At 38.8% G+C, this 15,019-nt stretch overlaps 2 protein-coding genes across 4 annotated transcripts; one reads left to right on the plus strand and one right to left on the minus strand.

The window, feature by feature from the left end:
* The first annotated feature begins 412 nt into the window (after positions 1-412).
* On the plus strand, positions 413-9,683 carry LOC137125781 (cadherin-related family member 5). 2 transcript variants are annotated; one of them, XM_067501774.1, is made up of 17 exons: positions 413-815; positions 1,067-1,193; positions 1,286-1,500; positions 2,390-2,446; positions 2,537-2,629; positions 2,730-2,816; positions 2,912-3,022; positions 3,197-3,367; positions 5,218-5,308; positions 5,389-5,495; positions 5,603-5,803; positions 5,922-6,053; positions 6,205-6,283; positions 6,371-6,561; positions 6,652-6,672; positions 7,668-8,580; positions 8,686-9,683. In XM_067501774.1, the coding sequence occupies exons 2-17, from the start codon at positions 1,103-1,105 to the stop codon at positions 8,727-8,729; spliced, it is 2,604 nt and encodes an 867-aa protein (XP_067357875.1). In that variant the 5' UTR covers positions 413-815; positions 1,067-1,102; the 3' UTR covers positions 8,730-9,683. The 2 variants fall into 2 exon arrangements, with proteins under 2 accessions (XP_067357875.1, XP_067357873.1); XM_067501772.1 differs by having other exon boundaries at positions 7,668-8,827.
* A 279-nt stretch (positions 9,684-9,962) lies between these two features.
* On the minus strand, positions 9,963-14,772 carry calub (calumenin b). Of its 2 annotated transcripts, none has more exons than XM_067501777.1 (7): positions 14,625-14,772; positions 13,403-13,644; positions 12,954-13,147; positions 12,650-12,816; positions 12,490-12,550; positions 12,013-12,212; positions 9,963-11,097 (listed from the first exon to the last, which is right to left on the minus strand). In XM_067501777.1, the coding sequence occupies exons 2-7, from the start codon at positions 13,621-13,623 to the stop codon at positions 10,993-10,995; spliced, it is 948 nt and encodes a 315-aa protein (XP_067357878.1). In that variant the 5' UTR covers positions 13,624-13,644; positions 14,625-14,772; the 3' UTR covers positions 9,963-10,992. The 2 variants fall into 2 exon arrangements, with proteins under 2 accessions (XP_067357878.1, XP_067357879.1); XM_067501778.1 differs by having other exon boundaries at positions 14,612-14,719.
* Positions 14,773-15,019: the final 247 nt, after the last annotated feature.

Below are 15,019 nucleotides of genomic sequence, written 5' to 3' on the forward strand. Positions count from 1 at the left end.
CCCTAAAGGTATGTGGCGACACACTCCTTGGTATATGTGTTTGTGCCTGTGCATGCTGGCACAAGTGTGTAAAGGGATGTGGGTTAATCTTCAGAAGGGGAACAGTCGATGTTTGATAGCTAATCTCTTGTCACGTCCCATTAGTTGTCAGACAACGCTAATTGAACAAATCCAACAGGGGCAAGCTGTGTAGCCAAGGTACATGCTCAGTATATTTTAACAAGTTCTAACCTGTGCAATACCCTGAAATCTACATGTGTACCATTCAAATATGATACAAGCTGCCAAGACTTAACACAATGACATTTCCTGTTAAGCTCTGTAACACAGCAATTGCATCATGGTCAAGAGGTAAATGGACCTCCTGCTGAGCTTTGGTTACATGACAAATTGTTGATGAAGGTCAAGTGTCTCTGAGCCAGACAAATCTCTTAAATTCAATTCTGACCTCGGTCCCTGACTTCACTATGGGTTCCTGCTACCTCTAATCTTGATTGGCTCAGTCTTTGTCCATAATCAGGTAAGTCCTCCCTTCAGGCTTTAGTCCCTGAGCTGACGTGTATCCTGTGACACACACTGTAAGCTGCTATCTGTTTTTAATGTGCATGGGGGGGTGTCAGTCTGTGCCTCATGTCAGGGTGTGTGTGGTTGGCGAGATCTTTTGTTGTCACTTTGATTATTTCTAAAAGCTTTAGCAAAACATTTTGAGGGGCTTTTTAGGGCTTTGAGTTTGGGAATCAGAGATGGAGCTTCCTTCACAGGTCAGGAAGATATGGAGACTCAAGGAGAAGGTGCAGAGGATTTGATAACAACAGGTCAGTGACTGAAACAACAGCATAGTTAGTCTGTGGTCATAAATCTATGATATAACTGACTCAGTTGAGTGTGTAACAGAACATATGTGTACATTTGACCTCATGTTGCACCAGAGTTGTTGTTTTAGCAGGATGTGACCTTAGATGCTCAGCCCCTGAACTCTTCTTTATTTAAACACATGCACAAGAACACATACCACTGAACCCAGAGAAATGTTAACCCTGTTTGTTATTTTTCTCTTTTCAATCAGAAAGATCTGCTTCCTGAGGCCCGACTGAGCCAAGGGATGGCCCATCCTGACCTGAAATGGAGTTTGTGTCGGGTCAGCGCTTTAGCCTGCTCACTGTTGGTCCTTTTTTGCCTACACAAAGCCACAGGTGCGGCAGATTCACATTGCTGCAAAGATTTCGCTCAAATAATCTCTGACCCACTGTATATGTGTTTCTGTGTGCATTTCCATTTGACACAGGAATGTCAGGGTGGGGTGGATGTTTGGATGGCCAGGATGTATTTGCAACAATTAGAGAAAACAGTCCTGCAGGAGAGATTGTTGCTGAGCTTATGGATGACACACCAATAGAGGGGGTTCACTGGAGACTAAATGGAAAGGATGCTGATTGGCTCTTCTTGGATAACAGAAACATCCGGCTGAACACATCAGATGACAAGATCCTCGACCGAGAGGTAAGTGAGTCGGGAAATGCCCTTTTATTAAATGCTGACCAGGGTGTTGGAGCTTTCCTATAATAAGGCTACACATTTATCAATCCTATTTTGTTAACATGGCAACGACACGTGTAATAGTGTGGGGCCACAATGCAGAAACTGTATCTAAGTTTAGTCAAACTTTCAGAGATTTCCCTTTAAAAGCTCTTCCTTGGACTCAAAAACAATCTCTCTTACTGTCATCCTCTTCCCAGTCAGCTGTCTTACATCATGGCAGCAGACAAAGGGTCAGCCAGATTAACACTCACTTTCTCTGTGTCTCTCATTCTAGTCACAATGTCCTTTAAGAAAAAATACATCTGATCTTGTGTTTCTAAACAAAGTTTATACTTTAGGGGAACATTTTTTTGAAAATCTATTCAATCGGGTAATCCCATTAAGATCATAATTTAAATGTAAAGAGAGACCTGAGGACAAGAAGCGTTTATAGTCATTAAACACAGTCAGAAATTAAAGAAATGTCCACAGACGAAACAGACACAAAATGAACAAAATCAGTAACTGAATAAACCAGTAAAGAGATATCCACTGATAACACAATACTAATACACAATCCAATAAATGACATAAAAAAATGATTTTTTTTTATTATGTTTGCCTTATTATGTTTTGCCTATCCCATTAACAGTTGCCACACTGTGGTTTGCTGGTTTATACACTGCTTGTCCTTTATTTTTTTAACTTTTTGTCTCTCTGTGAATATCCTGGCAGTAGCCTGTTGATACAGACTCAATTTCAAGCATGCAATTGTAGCATTTTTGTTAAATATTTTATTATATTGATTAAGATAAATTGGACAAATTTATCTCAAAAACTGTTGTGCTCTGCCTTTTTCCCTATCTGTCAGGTGCAGGGACCTCTCCTAATAGCTGAGTTGTCATGTTATGAGGAGGATGCATTTCAGGTACACCTCGTCCTGTTACCTTATCCATAAATTCTCAGCCTGTTATCCCGCATTTAATTCTATGCATGTGTATATTTTTTGATGTTGTAGAGTGTGTACAGAATTGTGGTGGAGATTCTCAATGAGAATGATAACTCCCCTGTATTCACAGAAGACACTGTGCGGTCTCTTATGATCAGTGAGGTATGACGCTTTCATAAACACGTACGAACAAATCTGTTCAAGTGAAAACCAAAAAGATGAACATCTTCCCCTTATGTCTCTCTATCTGTGTGTTTTCCAGCTGACTCCCGTGAACTCTGTAGTCTTTACTGTCTGTGCCACAGATGCAGATAATGACAAGATCATTTACTCCATTGACCAGACATCAGTGGGTTTTTTACTCCTTTTTACTCCTTACAATCTTAAAATCAAAATACACCCAATCACTCTATTATTGTTTATGGGTTTGTGTATGTTCTGCAGCCTGATGCAGAGTATTTCAAGGTTGATCTCCCCAACAGCGGGAAGGTGATTCTGTCTAAGCCTCTAGACTATGAGACCAAAACTCAGCTTACTGTCACCATTCACGCCTCGGTATGCTACTTACATTGCATTTTCTACATATCTTAAATAAAATCATTACATTTATGTCTGTGGTTTATTATCCTACCCTATGAAAAAAACTTCAGTTTTTGCATCCAGTTCTGCTTGAATATCTTTGACCTTTGTAATATCCACTAAATAAATGTTCACTTCACATTGTCTTAGGAAATGAGCACTGCCGACCACTTCAACACCAGCACCAACATCACTATTAATGTCCTGGATGGAGATGACCAGTACCCACAGTTTGTACCCTGCACCCTGCTTTTTCAGGGTCCGACCAATAGCATCTGTACCAGTCCCGTGTACAGAGTCAATGTCACAGAGGGGGAAGAGGTCAGTGTTTAAAACCTTTCTAAAACTAACCACTCACACAACACCTATATTTTGTGGAAAACATTTCCAGATTGTGTTATTTAAAGAACCATTGGAAGCAAGTCAAAAATCTGTGAAATGGCCCAGAGAAAATTGAAAATATTATTTAAGTTGCGCTGAAATAAGTTTTGACTGTATATATGTGGTATATTTGCATTAAATCTATAAAACCCCAATTCCAAAGATTTGGGATGATGTGTAAAAAGCAAATAAAAACAGAATGCAAGGATTTGCAAATCTCATCAACCCGAATTTTACTCTCAATAGAACATAAACAACAAATCAGATTTTGAAACAGAGATTTTACCATTTCTTGGAAAATTAGCTCATTTTAAATGGCAGCATTAAATGGCAGCAACATATCTCAAAAAGTTGGGCAAACAAAAGGCTGGAAAAATTATTGCTGCAAATCAAAAACAAATGGAGGAGCATTTGACAACCAATTAGGTTAACTGGCAACAGGTCGGTAACATGACTGGGTATAAAAGGAGCCTTTCAGAGAGACAGAGCCTTGCGAATTTAAAGGTGGTCAGAGGTTCACCAACATGCAACAAACTGCATCTAACAATTGTGGAACAATTTCAGAAACATGTTCCTCAAAGTAAAAGACTGCAAAGACTTTGAAAATCACACCATCTACAGTACATAATATTATCTAAAGATTCAGAGAATCAGGAGGAATCTCTGTGAGTAAGGGACAAGGCCGAAGGTCAAAACTGGATGCGTGTGATCTTCTGGACCTCAGGCAGCACTGCATTAAAAACAGATCTGATTCTCTACTGGATGTTACTGCATTGGCTCTCAGGAACACTTCTAGAAATCACTGTCTGTGAACACAGTTCACTGTGGAATCCACAAATGTTAGTTAAAGCTGTATCACGTAGAAAATAAGCCATATGTGAACAGGATCCAAAAATGCCGCTGTGTTCTCTGGACTAAGAATGGACGCTGTGTCCTGCAGACTAAAGAGGAGAGGGACCATCCAGCTTGTTTTCAGCGGAAAGTTCAAAAGCCAGCATCTCTGCTGGTGTGGGGATGCATTTGTACCTATGGTGTGGACAGCTTACACATCTAGAAAGGCACCATCAATGCTGAAAGGTAAATAGAGGTTTTGGAGCAACATATGCTCCCATCTAAACGTCTCTTTCAGGGAAGGCCTTGAATATTTCAGCAAGACAATGCTAAACCACATCCATAGCTTCACAGGACAAGAGTCTGGGTGCTGAACTGGTCTGCCTGCAGTCCAGACCTCTCAACAATAGAAAACATTTGGTGCATCATAAAAACAAAAAATCTGGCAACGAAGGCCCAGGACTGTTGAGCAAGAATGGGACAACATTCCATCAACTGGTCTCCTCACTTCCCAGACGTTTACAGAAATTTGTTAAAAGAGAGTATGCTACACAATGGTAAACATCACCACGTTCCAACTTGTTTGAGATGTGTTGCTGCCAAAAAATTCAAAATGAGGTAATATTTTGTCTCAGTTTCCCATCCCAAACCAATGCGCTACCACTGATCCACCAGGCCTCCCTCACATTTTAATTACATCTACAGTCTAATATTATGTTTCTGCTGCACTATATGTAAGGCATTCTTATGTTTTAGCCTTGATAGCAAGTCTCACAGCATGTAATTGCATTTCAAACCCCCACTGAAAACAATGAGAGAATCTGAAATATTGGCAATTTCCCTTCTTGTCCAAACTATAGTTAATTACCATTCATATATCAACCTAATATTTATTTTTAATGAGGTGCAACATTATGGAGATCTTTTTCATGGAACAACAAATGTGTATCATGTTGCAGGACATTGTGTTGGACTTTTCTCCTGGTCCCATTCATGCGGTGGATGGAGACAAAGGTCTCAGCTGTCCACTCAGCTATGCCATACTCTCAGGTAGTATTCACATCAATACCAGGTAACAGTTCATTGTACTTTAATGTGTACATTTGTAACTGCATTTGCACTCGCGGTAGGAAACGATGATAGTCGTTTCCTGATGGACAGAAAAACGGGGGAGGTGAAACTGATTCAGGGGGTGAGAAACAGACTGGAAACCCCAGAGCTACACCTTCAGGTCATGGTAAGAGTAATATACTTAATATAAGTAATATAAAGACATGCAGCCTGCTTTTTTAATCCCAATATCAGTCTCCCTGCTCTGTCTATCTCTCTGTGTCCTGCACCTAGGCGTATCAGGATGATGATCCTAGGAAGTACTCTGTTACGGCAGTGTTGGTTCGAGTTTTGGCAGTAAATCAGTTTTACCCAGAGTTTGACAGGGCTGAATATCACGGCTTTGTAACCGCTAGGAAGAGCCCCGCATCTTTGGTCGAGACCTATGGAAGCAAAGCACTGGTACTACATGTACAAGATCAGGACTTTAACAATGTATGTTCTGCTACATACACAGTAGATGCATAATGCAAAACATTTGCTCAGTGCAATTTAATAATATTTGCTTTGTTTTCTGTTCATCATCACCGTTTTTTTCTCTATAAATTGACAGGGTTTCAATCCCATGATCCGCTTCACTGTCGGTCCTACACCCAATCACAAAGACATCTACAAAGTTACACAGGATGGCCTTTTAATAGCCAGGACCGATGAACTCAAACCAAAACAGAAACACATTCTAGAGGTAAACCTCAGTTTAAGGTGAACTGTGGCAGCATCTTTCAGTGAAGCCAGTTTATTGTACTGCAGAAGCATTTAGTCATTCACCAAATATTCATGCATAAAGAATTAAATATAATGAAGAATATTTGATAAACAGTCGAAATATTTTGCAGGTAATGGCTGTAGACCAAGAATCGGGTGATGCCACCTCCACTACTGTAGTGATTGAGGTGTTAAGTGAAGGACAGTCAAGTAAGAACTTCCTTTAACACAGACACTTTCACTACTGAGCGCCGAAGATCCAATATAAAACAAACATTCTGTATGTGTTACTTAAAGTTCCTTTCAGTCCACTGGGGGACGACCGTTTGACAGGCTGCACTGTGGGCAAAGCGTTGTTTCTGAGCATGGTGTTCATGACTGTGCTCGGACTTATTCTGTATATGGCGATGTGGCTGAAGAGGAAATACAAGGGAAAGAGGGACCCGCTGGAGAGAGGCTGTGTGGCCCAGGGCAAACACCGCAATGTGGTAAATTTATGATTATTATCTAGATTCAGATTCACACAATATGTTTACTAAAAAGTTCTGAAATATTCTATACTGTTTATATTCCCACAGAGTTTGCGGTGGTTTCAGCTGGTGAGTAATTTATTTTCTTTTGTGGTGTCTTATCCCTCTTGATTTTCTGTCTGAGTCAAAAACTCAATTTATTAAATGACTGCTTAATTATCTTTTCTTATTTTTGTCCTTTGACCTAGATTTCAAATTATATACAAAATATACATTTTTAAAATGAAGAGTAAATATTATCTTTTAATTCTAAAATAATACTCACACAGTAATGCATTAGTTAGTTTGTTCAAACTTGTGTTTAGCAATACGTAAACCTTATCGCTCTAGGTTAGACTGTCTGCTTCCTACTGGTTGTTAGGATGCCTGACATCTACACATGACACATCCAACCAATTTCCGTCACTAGATTTGACTCTTTGATAAAAAAATATTTCAACACCTATCACATTTTGGTGATCACTTTTCCTCTTACGCCATCAGCAAGTCAAGCCTTTGACTTGTCACAATGTCTCAGCGGATGAATCGACACGAAAAAACAAACAAAGAAAAAAAAATATGTATTATTATCAGATGCACCCTAATATCGTAATATCTTTTCCTCCAGTGTTGGCATCAGCTTTAAATTCTGGTCTTTGAGTGAAATTTCTCAACAGCTGGGCAGTCATTAAATTTGGTACTCGCATCCAGTACCTGGTTTTCCTCAGAGTAAATTTGATTATGACATTTAACTCTTGCGCCATCATAGGGTCAGAAATAAAATGCTTTTGTGATTGGAAAATACTTGATAAAAAACATTTAGCAAATTAGCTTTGTTACACTTTAAGTCCTGCTCAAGTTGGCATTAGCAGAGTTGGTTGCATGGCTGAAGACCATTTTTATATTTCCACAAGTAGATGCATACAGTCAACTTGAATATGTCATTTAAACATATTGAAGAAGTCTGTTATATCATGCTGCAGAATATGTCTCTTATACATTGCCCAGTCCATTCCACCCCTCAACCCAAACATTCCCATTTAAACACACCTCTACACTATACTAACTCAGTGGTTCCCCCTCAGGTAAGTCACCGTAGTGCCATGCCACACATGGAGGAAGCACCTTACAAACACGAAGAATATGGAACCTGCAATCCCTCTTTCAGCTTCCCAGAAAAACCTGATATCTACTCGCAGCAAGACATCCCCTCCTGCCAAAGACCTGTTCCGCCCACATTGACTGCTACACCAGACACCAGCATCATTCCAGTTCAAAGTCTGCAGAGCCCTGTGATACTTAATTCACCCACCTTTAACCAAGCTACTGTGGATGGAAGCCCCACACATATAGTTCAAGATTCAACTTCACCCCAAGAAAACCTCCGCTCACTAGCTAGTCCACATGGTACAGCCAGGGACTCTACTGAGACAATACTTAAAACCAGTCCATGCCCTGCAAACCATGAGGCGATTAACACTTCAGCTTTTAATTGTCCTGATTCAGAGATACAAACCACCATAAATGATGACTCTGCTGAACCTGTCACCAGCCCGTCTTCTCAATCTAGTATTCCATGCAGCCACACCCTAATTGCTTCAGCAGAAATAGACAAACCCTTCCGTAAATCTCGTGTAAAGACTCCCCCTTATTCACCTTTACTTTCCACCTCCCTTTCTAAGCCAATAAGCACACCCCCACCTACCCCAGAGCATGTACCCTTCAAAGCAAAGCTGGTACATATAGATACATCTCCCATTGATACACCACCAATAACACCAGAGCGAACATCTATGACTCTAAGCACAGCAGTAGACCAACCTTCTACATCACTGGACCAAACAGACCAATCGGAACAACTAGGGGGTGATGATGGACGTTCATTGCAGGACAGAAGAACTTCAACAAACTCAGCAAACCCCCAAGACGGCCTCACGGTAGGGGACGAGAACAATGATTGTTTTCGGGGAAATGAAGATGCAGGCAAGAACAGCGAGGGTGAGGATGAGTTAGAGTCAGATGAAGAAGAGCTGCTCAGAGTCATTGCTCGTTGTAATCCCATTTTTATCACATTTAGTAAATGATTTTACTATAATATCGCAGGCACTGAGAGTGACGGAGTGGACAACAGAGCGTGGAGGTGGTAAAGTGAAGATGGATGACAGACAGTGGACAGCAGACATATCATCCAGCAAGAAAAAAATACTACTGTCTGGTTCTCATGTAGGTACTGGCATAGAGGAGGACAGAATATTGTAAATACACAAGCTAAACAGCACAAGGTCCACATAAGGAAAGATACATGTGTGTTCGTACAGTGTGTATGTATTAACATATTCACCTAACTCACATTAAGGATGACAAATTATAGCATCCTGCATAATTAGCCTAGATGAGAGAAATTAGTGACCTTGAATGGTATTATGTATACACTGATTTTAACAATACAGTATATTCACGCACTATATCCTTAGTACAACTTGTGAAAAAAAAATGTCTTTGTGTTTACAAAAGTAATGAGATTATATTCACTTAAAAAGTAAATCCACAAGAAAGTGCAGACAACTGCTGCTCTTTGGTTATTTAACTTTGATAACAAAGTTAAATACAAATATAGTATATATAGAAATATATCAAAATATCTCTGTGGAGCAGATTGAATTGTTTTATGTTAACACTTGGTCAATTCCCCAAACTTTCAGATTATAGCTTTAAACCCTTTAAAAAAAAAAGGAAAAAAAAAAAGGGAGAGGAGCAGTTTCATGCACCGTGTGGTATAATGTAGGTTTGACTTTTAAATATCTGATGAGAACAGCATGTTCCTTATTTTTACATAGTGTACAGCAGCATTCATTGTTTTGTAATGCCTATTCTACAAGCTGCCTGTTTTTTCTTTGAACATGAGTAAAAGGTATTGTTTGACTGAAATAATGGGTGATCTGAAGTCATTTAAGTGAAACTGTATTGTGACTAGCCTGCTATGCCAGATGAAAATAGATTTTAATATTTAAATTTTGGGTTAGTTTCAGTCTTTCCCCCAAACCTATGGCAGCACCCAACACTGAAAAAAAAAATGGAAAAGCTTTATATTGTATATGCATTCAGATGTGATGCCTTGAGTGTAGCTAGATGGCGAGTGGAAAATGGCCTGAAAAAAATTCAAAATCAAGGGCAACCAGGCAACAGCATTTCCTAAATAATGAAAAAAAACACAGATATAGATCTCAGCAGTTTTGCTTTTCTCAAAATAAATAAATAAAAATCTTCTGATAGCATATGATTCCGATCTCATTGATTATATACTTTATAGAAGTAGATGCCATGTGAAAAACCTCTGAGGACCTGTATATGAAACCAAAAACATCAAGCAGTGTAAAATCTAAACTTTAATTTCTTTTTATTGGTGTTCTTCTCAAATCACAAAATCTAGACCTGACTGTTAAGATTGCTCAGTTTGCAGACCAACCACTTATTTACAGTAAAGTCACTAGTGAAAGGCTTTTTGCTGCAGTGAGCCTGTAAAAAACATCATATACATTATAGTATACCATAAAAACTATCAACAGTGGTTATAAATGTGGTAGTTGATAACATAGGCATAACAAACAATTTATGATGAGGAAGTGATTGCAGGGAGCCATTTTTTTTTAACCAAAAAAAGTGCTTACAAAAGACTTTTGCTTGTTGCACAAAATTAGTTTGTAGTTTAGCTGAATCATACTCTAATGTGGGTTTATAATCTAAGTTATAAAGAATACAAGCAATAAATGTTCACATACAGATTCACACACACAGGAACACACAAACTGAGGTGATAAAAAAAAAGTAAAAAAAAAGGAGGCAGCTTAAAGAACAAAGCATCTAATATAGGAAAACAGCGCAGTCCCACTGATGACACTGTATTGCACGTGTCCAACTAATCTTCATTGTTACTGGAATTTAAGTTAGTGTATGAACCAAACATCATATACTCTAACATTCCCATGTAAACTGATCAAATGGTCCACCAGCATCTAGCTTTTTGAGTTTGGGCCTGACTACACAAATAGGCAGAGGAGTAGAACAAATTCTAATGGCTCGAAATTGGCTTTTTTCTTCACAGTCCAGTGCATTGCAAAAATAAATGGTATAATAAAATATTCTTTATAATGCAAGCCTAAACCTGTTGTTCTATCAAGGGCTTTTTTTTAACTAAACATTGCTATTTTATAAAATCATGGGAACACACCGATCAATTACGTACACATGACCTAAATGTTAGTGTGTGTACAATGAGACCCACTTAGGAAATCAAATAAATTATTGTCCGTGGCATTGGATTAGGCAAGCCCATCTTGTTTGAAATATTCCTATTGTTGGAAGAGTTGGTAAACACAAGATGAACACACAGTCTTTGGAGGCAGGTGGATGTTAGAACTCATCATGTCGAGTCAGGGCCTCTCCGAAGTCGGTTGCCTGGCTGCCCACAAATAGGTCGTACTTATCCACAATTTCTGCCTTTGTCAGACGGCCATCCTGACAGAGGGAGAGTGACATGATAAGTCTTGTATTTATGTCAGTGCACAAAGACTCGTGAAAGAAGTGTTGGAGGTACTATAATGCTGTTACTATAAAAATTTGGTATGCTTGTATGATTTCCACACGTTTTTTAGTGTGGGGACAATGAATGAGATATTTTGTCTTCACAAGGGTATACAAAAACTAGGTTAAAACTGATATCTAAAGTGAAAGCAATTAATAACAAATGAAAATAACTGATTGCATTAGGTATTCAATCCCTTTAAGGTGCCTCACCAAAATCATCACTGGTTCAGGAAACTGCTTTCAAAGTTTCAAGATTGTAGTGTAAATATATGTGTTAGCTTTCGATAACTATTCTCTGAGCTGCTCAGAGTGTTCTTTTGTCTTCACGGTGTAGTTTTTGACCATGATTCTCATCCAGTAATTGTACCTTACAGATGTAGTATAAATATAACTCTAATACTACTATAAAGACATTCACTGCACTTAGTGATCTCCATTCAACCTACTTTGAAAGTACTACATCCAATCAGCTATACCAGTGATTTAGGCAAATTTATACAACCATTTATCATGCAACTGCATCTTAGCAGTGTCTTAATTTGACTAGATGACGAAATGTGTCAAAACCTACAGCTAGGTTGCTTTTAAGAAGCATACAGCTGCTTAAAGCTCGTAATTTTATCAAGTTTTAAAATCCTAAATATTTATCTGTGGTTCTTCATTTAACTGAGCCTTTTATTCCTGTTGGTTTGTAGCCCAGCAGAACACAAATTTAAATAGTCAGAGTCTATTTGCTTAATAAGAACCTAAATAAATTCAAGTCTGCTTTCACAAACAAGACATTCCACTTCCTCTAACATTCAGTTGCTGAAATCTTAAATCATATGAATCTGTTTTAGTACGTACTTTATCTGCATCTGACTCATAGACCAGATGTTTGGCCTCAGCCTCAGCATGGTCATAATCACTGGGCAAGATCCAGTCTCTTGTCTCCTCCTTGTCCATCTTCCCATCTTTATTTTTGTCTCTGAAATCGGTAAACTGTTCTCTCTCTGTCTTGACCCACTCAGGTTCTGTGGCATCTCCCTCTTGGTTGTACATGTCACCTAAAGTACAGTATTAAAAAAAAAGGATGTATGAGAGAGGATGTTGATGAGGTTGCAATTTTACTTTTTTACTACTCATCGCATTGACAGGTATACACATACCAAAAAAGGCTTGTTTCATGAAGTTTCCTCAAACGAGTTCCTCAAAGTTTTACCAATACTGTGTTTCATGCACTCTTCAAATTTTCTTACAGTTTTGGTTTGCCATCAATTAAAACCCATAATTGTGAGGTACAAACTGATGAGAATTATATGACAACGGGCTACAAAAATGTACCTATGTACTCATCCAGGTCAATTAATCCATCTCCATTCTTGTCGATGTCTTCCATAGTTTCCTATGAAAAATTGTGCAGAACAATTAGTATGTAATGTAGAAGATACTATACAGTGGTGTTTCATTTATCATCCAGCAAATGAGAGAGTGCGTCACTTACCAACACTACAATATCTTTCATGTGGTCATATTCCTCAGGGTGAAGGAAGGCTGTGAACTCCTCCTTGTTGGCTTTCATGTCCTTGTTTTGGTCAGCCATTTTGAATCTCCTCTCATCACGAGCCATCATTTGCTTGTAGCTAAAGCCATCATCAGGGTCGGGATCATCTGCAAGTTATCAGCAAACACTATGTATAATGTGCCAGGTTTGCAAAATTATAATAATGTGTGTCTGTGTCTATGCAATATGCAGGTAAGTCTGGTAAACATCTAATTTATAAAATTAAAATAGTTCACTGCTATACCAAGAATGTATCCATATGTGGCATTCTTGTACTCCTCCCAGGAAACCACTCCATCTCCATTAAGGTCATGACTCTTCCACTGTCGATCTACATCATCATAGATCCACCTCTTCTGAGCATGTTTGATCCAGTTCTTCATCTCCTCAACTGTCACATAGCCATCCTTATCCTCATCTATACGCTCAACCAACATGCTGCAGGAAAAAAAACGCACAAATATGACAATCTGTCTGTTTCTTCCACCAAAATATTTAGTCGTGGGTCAGCTCATATGCACTTTACTGTGAAATTAGACTATTGCCACTTCAAAACGAACAAAAAAAAAAAACTTCTGTTAAGAGAAGTGCATTTCCACAAAGGCTGCAAAATAATATACAAAGACTTTGCTACTGACTTCATATGTCCCCACTAACTCAACAAATTTACACAATCCCTGAGATATAGCTTACCCAAGCCTCTCCTTGCTCTCCTCTGGAGTGAGCTGATCAAATGTCTTAGCTTCCTCTTGTCCAAGAAAGGCCTCGTGGTCATAGTCAAAATTCTCTGCATCATCGTGTTCTTTCTTGCTGAGGGGCTCATCGTGATGAACACGGTCCTTTTTATCTGTGGGTTTGCTGGTGGCGTAAACCACACAGAGAGCAAAGCACATAACAAGTGGCCGCAGCTCCATCCTGCGTTATGTCCAAAAACTCTGGACCAGGAGTAAAAAAGAAATAAAAAACAAGACCAAAAAGCTATTTATTTATCTAACAGTGTAGTCTAGAGACAACCTTTGTATCACAGAGTGTAGCACCGCTCTCAGTTATTAAGTACACCTAGCTGGAACTAATGCAGTTCAGAACAACAGCACTGCATGTATGTTCTTCTTTCATAGTGTTTAGGCTGTTTTGTTGGCGTCGGTTCAAGTACTATTCATTTTGAAGACAGGTACTCTTAAGCACATCGGTCTATTTCTAATATTTCATTATTACCACAGTACCATTAGAAAGAAATGCTCAATAACGTCACAGAACCATGGAGCTTTGAGAGCTTCGTGAGGACATGATTTTTAACGTCGGAAGGAATGTTGCATCAGACTACATTTGTTTTAATTAGGTGAAACGAATAAACTTGCAAATTCTAAATATAACGTTAGCTAGAAAAACATTTAAATATTCAACAAAAACAAGCCAGGGATGAAACAAAAATAAATTATTTACATTTTCACTAAGCGAAAAACAGACATATGACACTTGTAATAAAAACTAATTTTTTTGTCTTTAGTATAACGATGAGATCAAATGTAGTATTCGGAGAAAAACAGGATTTTGGACGTTTTTTTCATCCACCTACAAAAGGCTCGTTCCCCACGATTTTGACTGCTTAAGTGTGCAATTTCTATGCTGTCGTTTTTACATGTCTTCGCATCCTAAATGTGAGCGTTACCCTCAATATGTTACAAATCGGTAGCAGCACTTACTCACCGTTATTTGCAATTAGCCATCGCTATTCAAGCTTACTAACAGACTGGCTAACCTAGCGTACCGTTACTTTTACCTGCAGTTTCAGTTGTCCCTACAAACTATACCATGAAATGAACTATTTCTCACATTGTGTGTCTGAAATACTTTATGAAAAAAAATTGGTATTTAAAGTAATTAGAAACTGAAATATTTTACCTGGAGAACTTACCGGTTTCGTCTGAAAGTTCGTCGTTGAGAGTGTGGACCCTCCCTTCGGAAACACACCCATGCACTTCCTGTGCTAAAACGCCAACCGACCACTCAGGCCCCAGGAAAGCCACTGCCATGTCGCTCGCTGATTGGTCCGCTTTTAGAGATCAGCGGTGATTGGATTGGCCAAGAACCGCCACGTCCTCAAAGTCAACAAAACCCCGTTCATTCATAAAATACACGCCGGACATTAGGACAAGTACAATCACTTCTCGTACAGAGCAATTTTCTTCCTTGTTGGTAGCCAAAGTGCTTCGACAGTTGTTTCTCACGTACACACTAATGACAGCACAATGAAACCAGCTTCTGTTTCCGTTTCTAACGTTAGCTAGAAAAACCTTCTGGCTATATGGA

Source organism: Channa argus, chromosome 4 (assembly GCF_033026475.1).
Source record: "Channa argus isolate prfri chromosome 4, Channa argus male v1.0, whole genome shotgun sequence".
NCBI classification, from domain to species: Eukaryota; Metazoa; Chordata; class Actinopteri; order Anabantiformes; family Channidae; genus Channa; species Channa argus.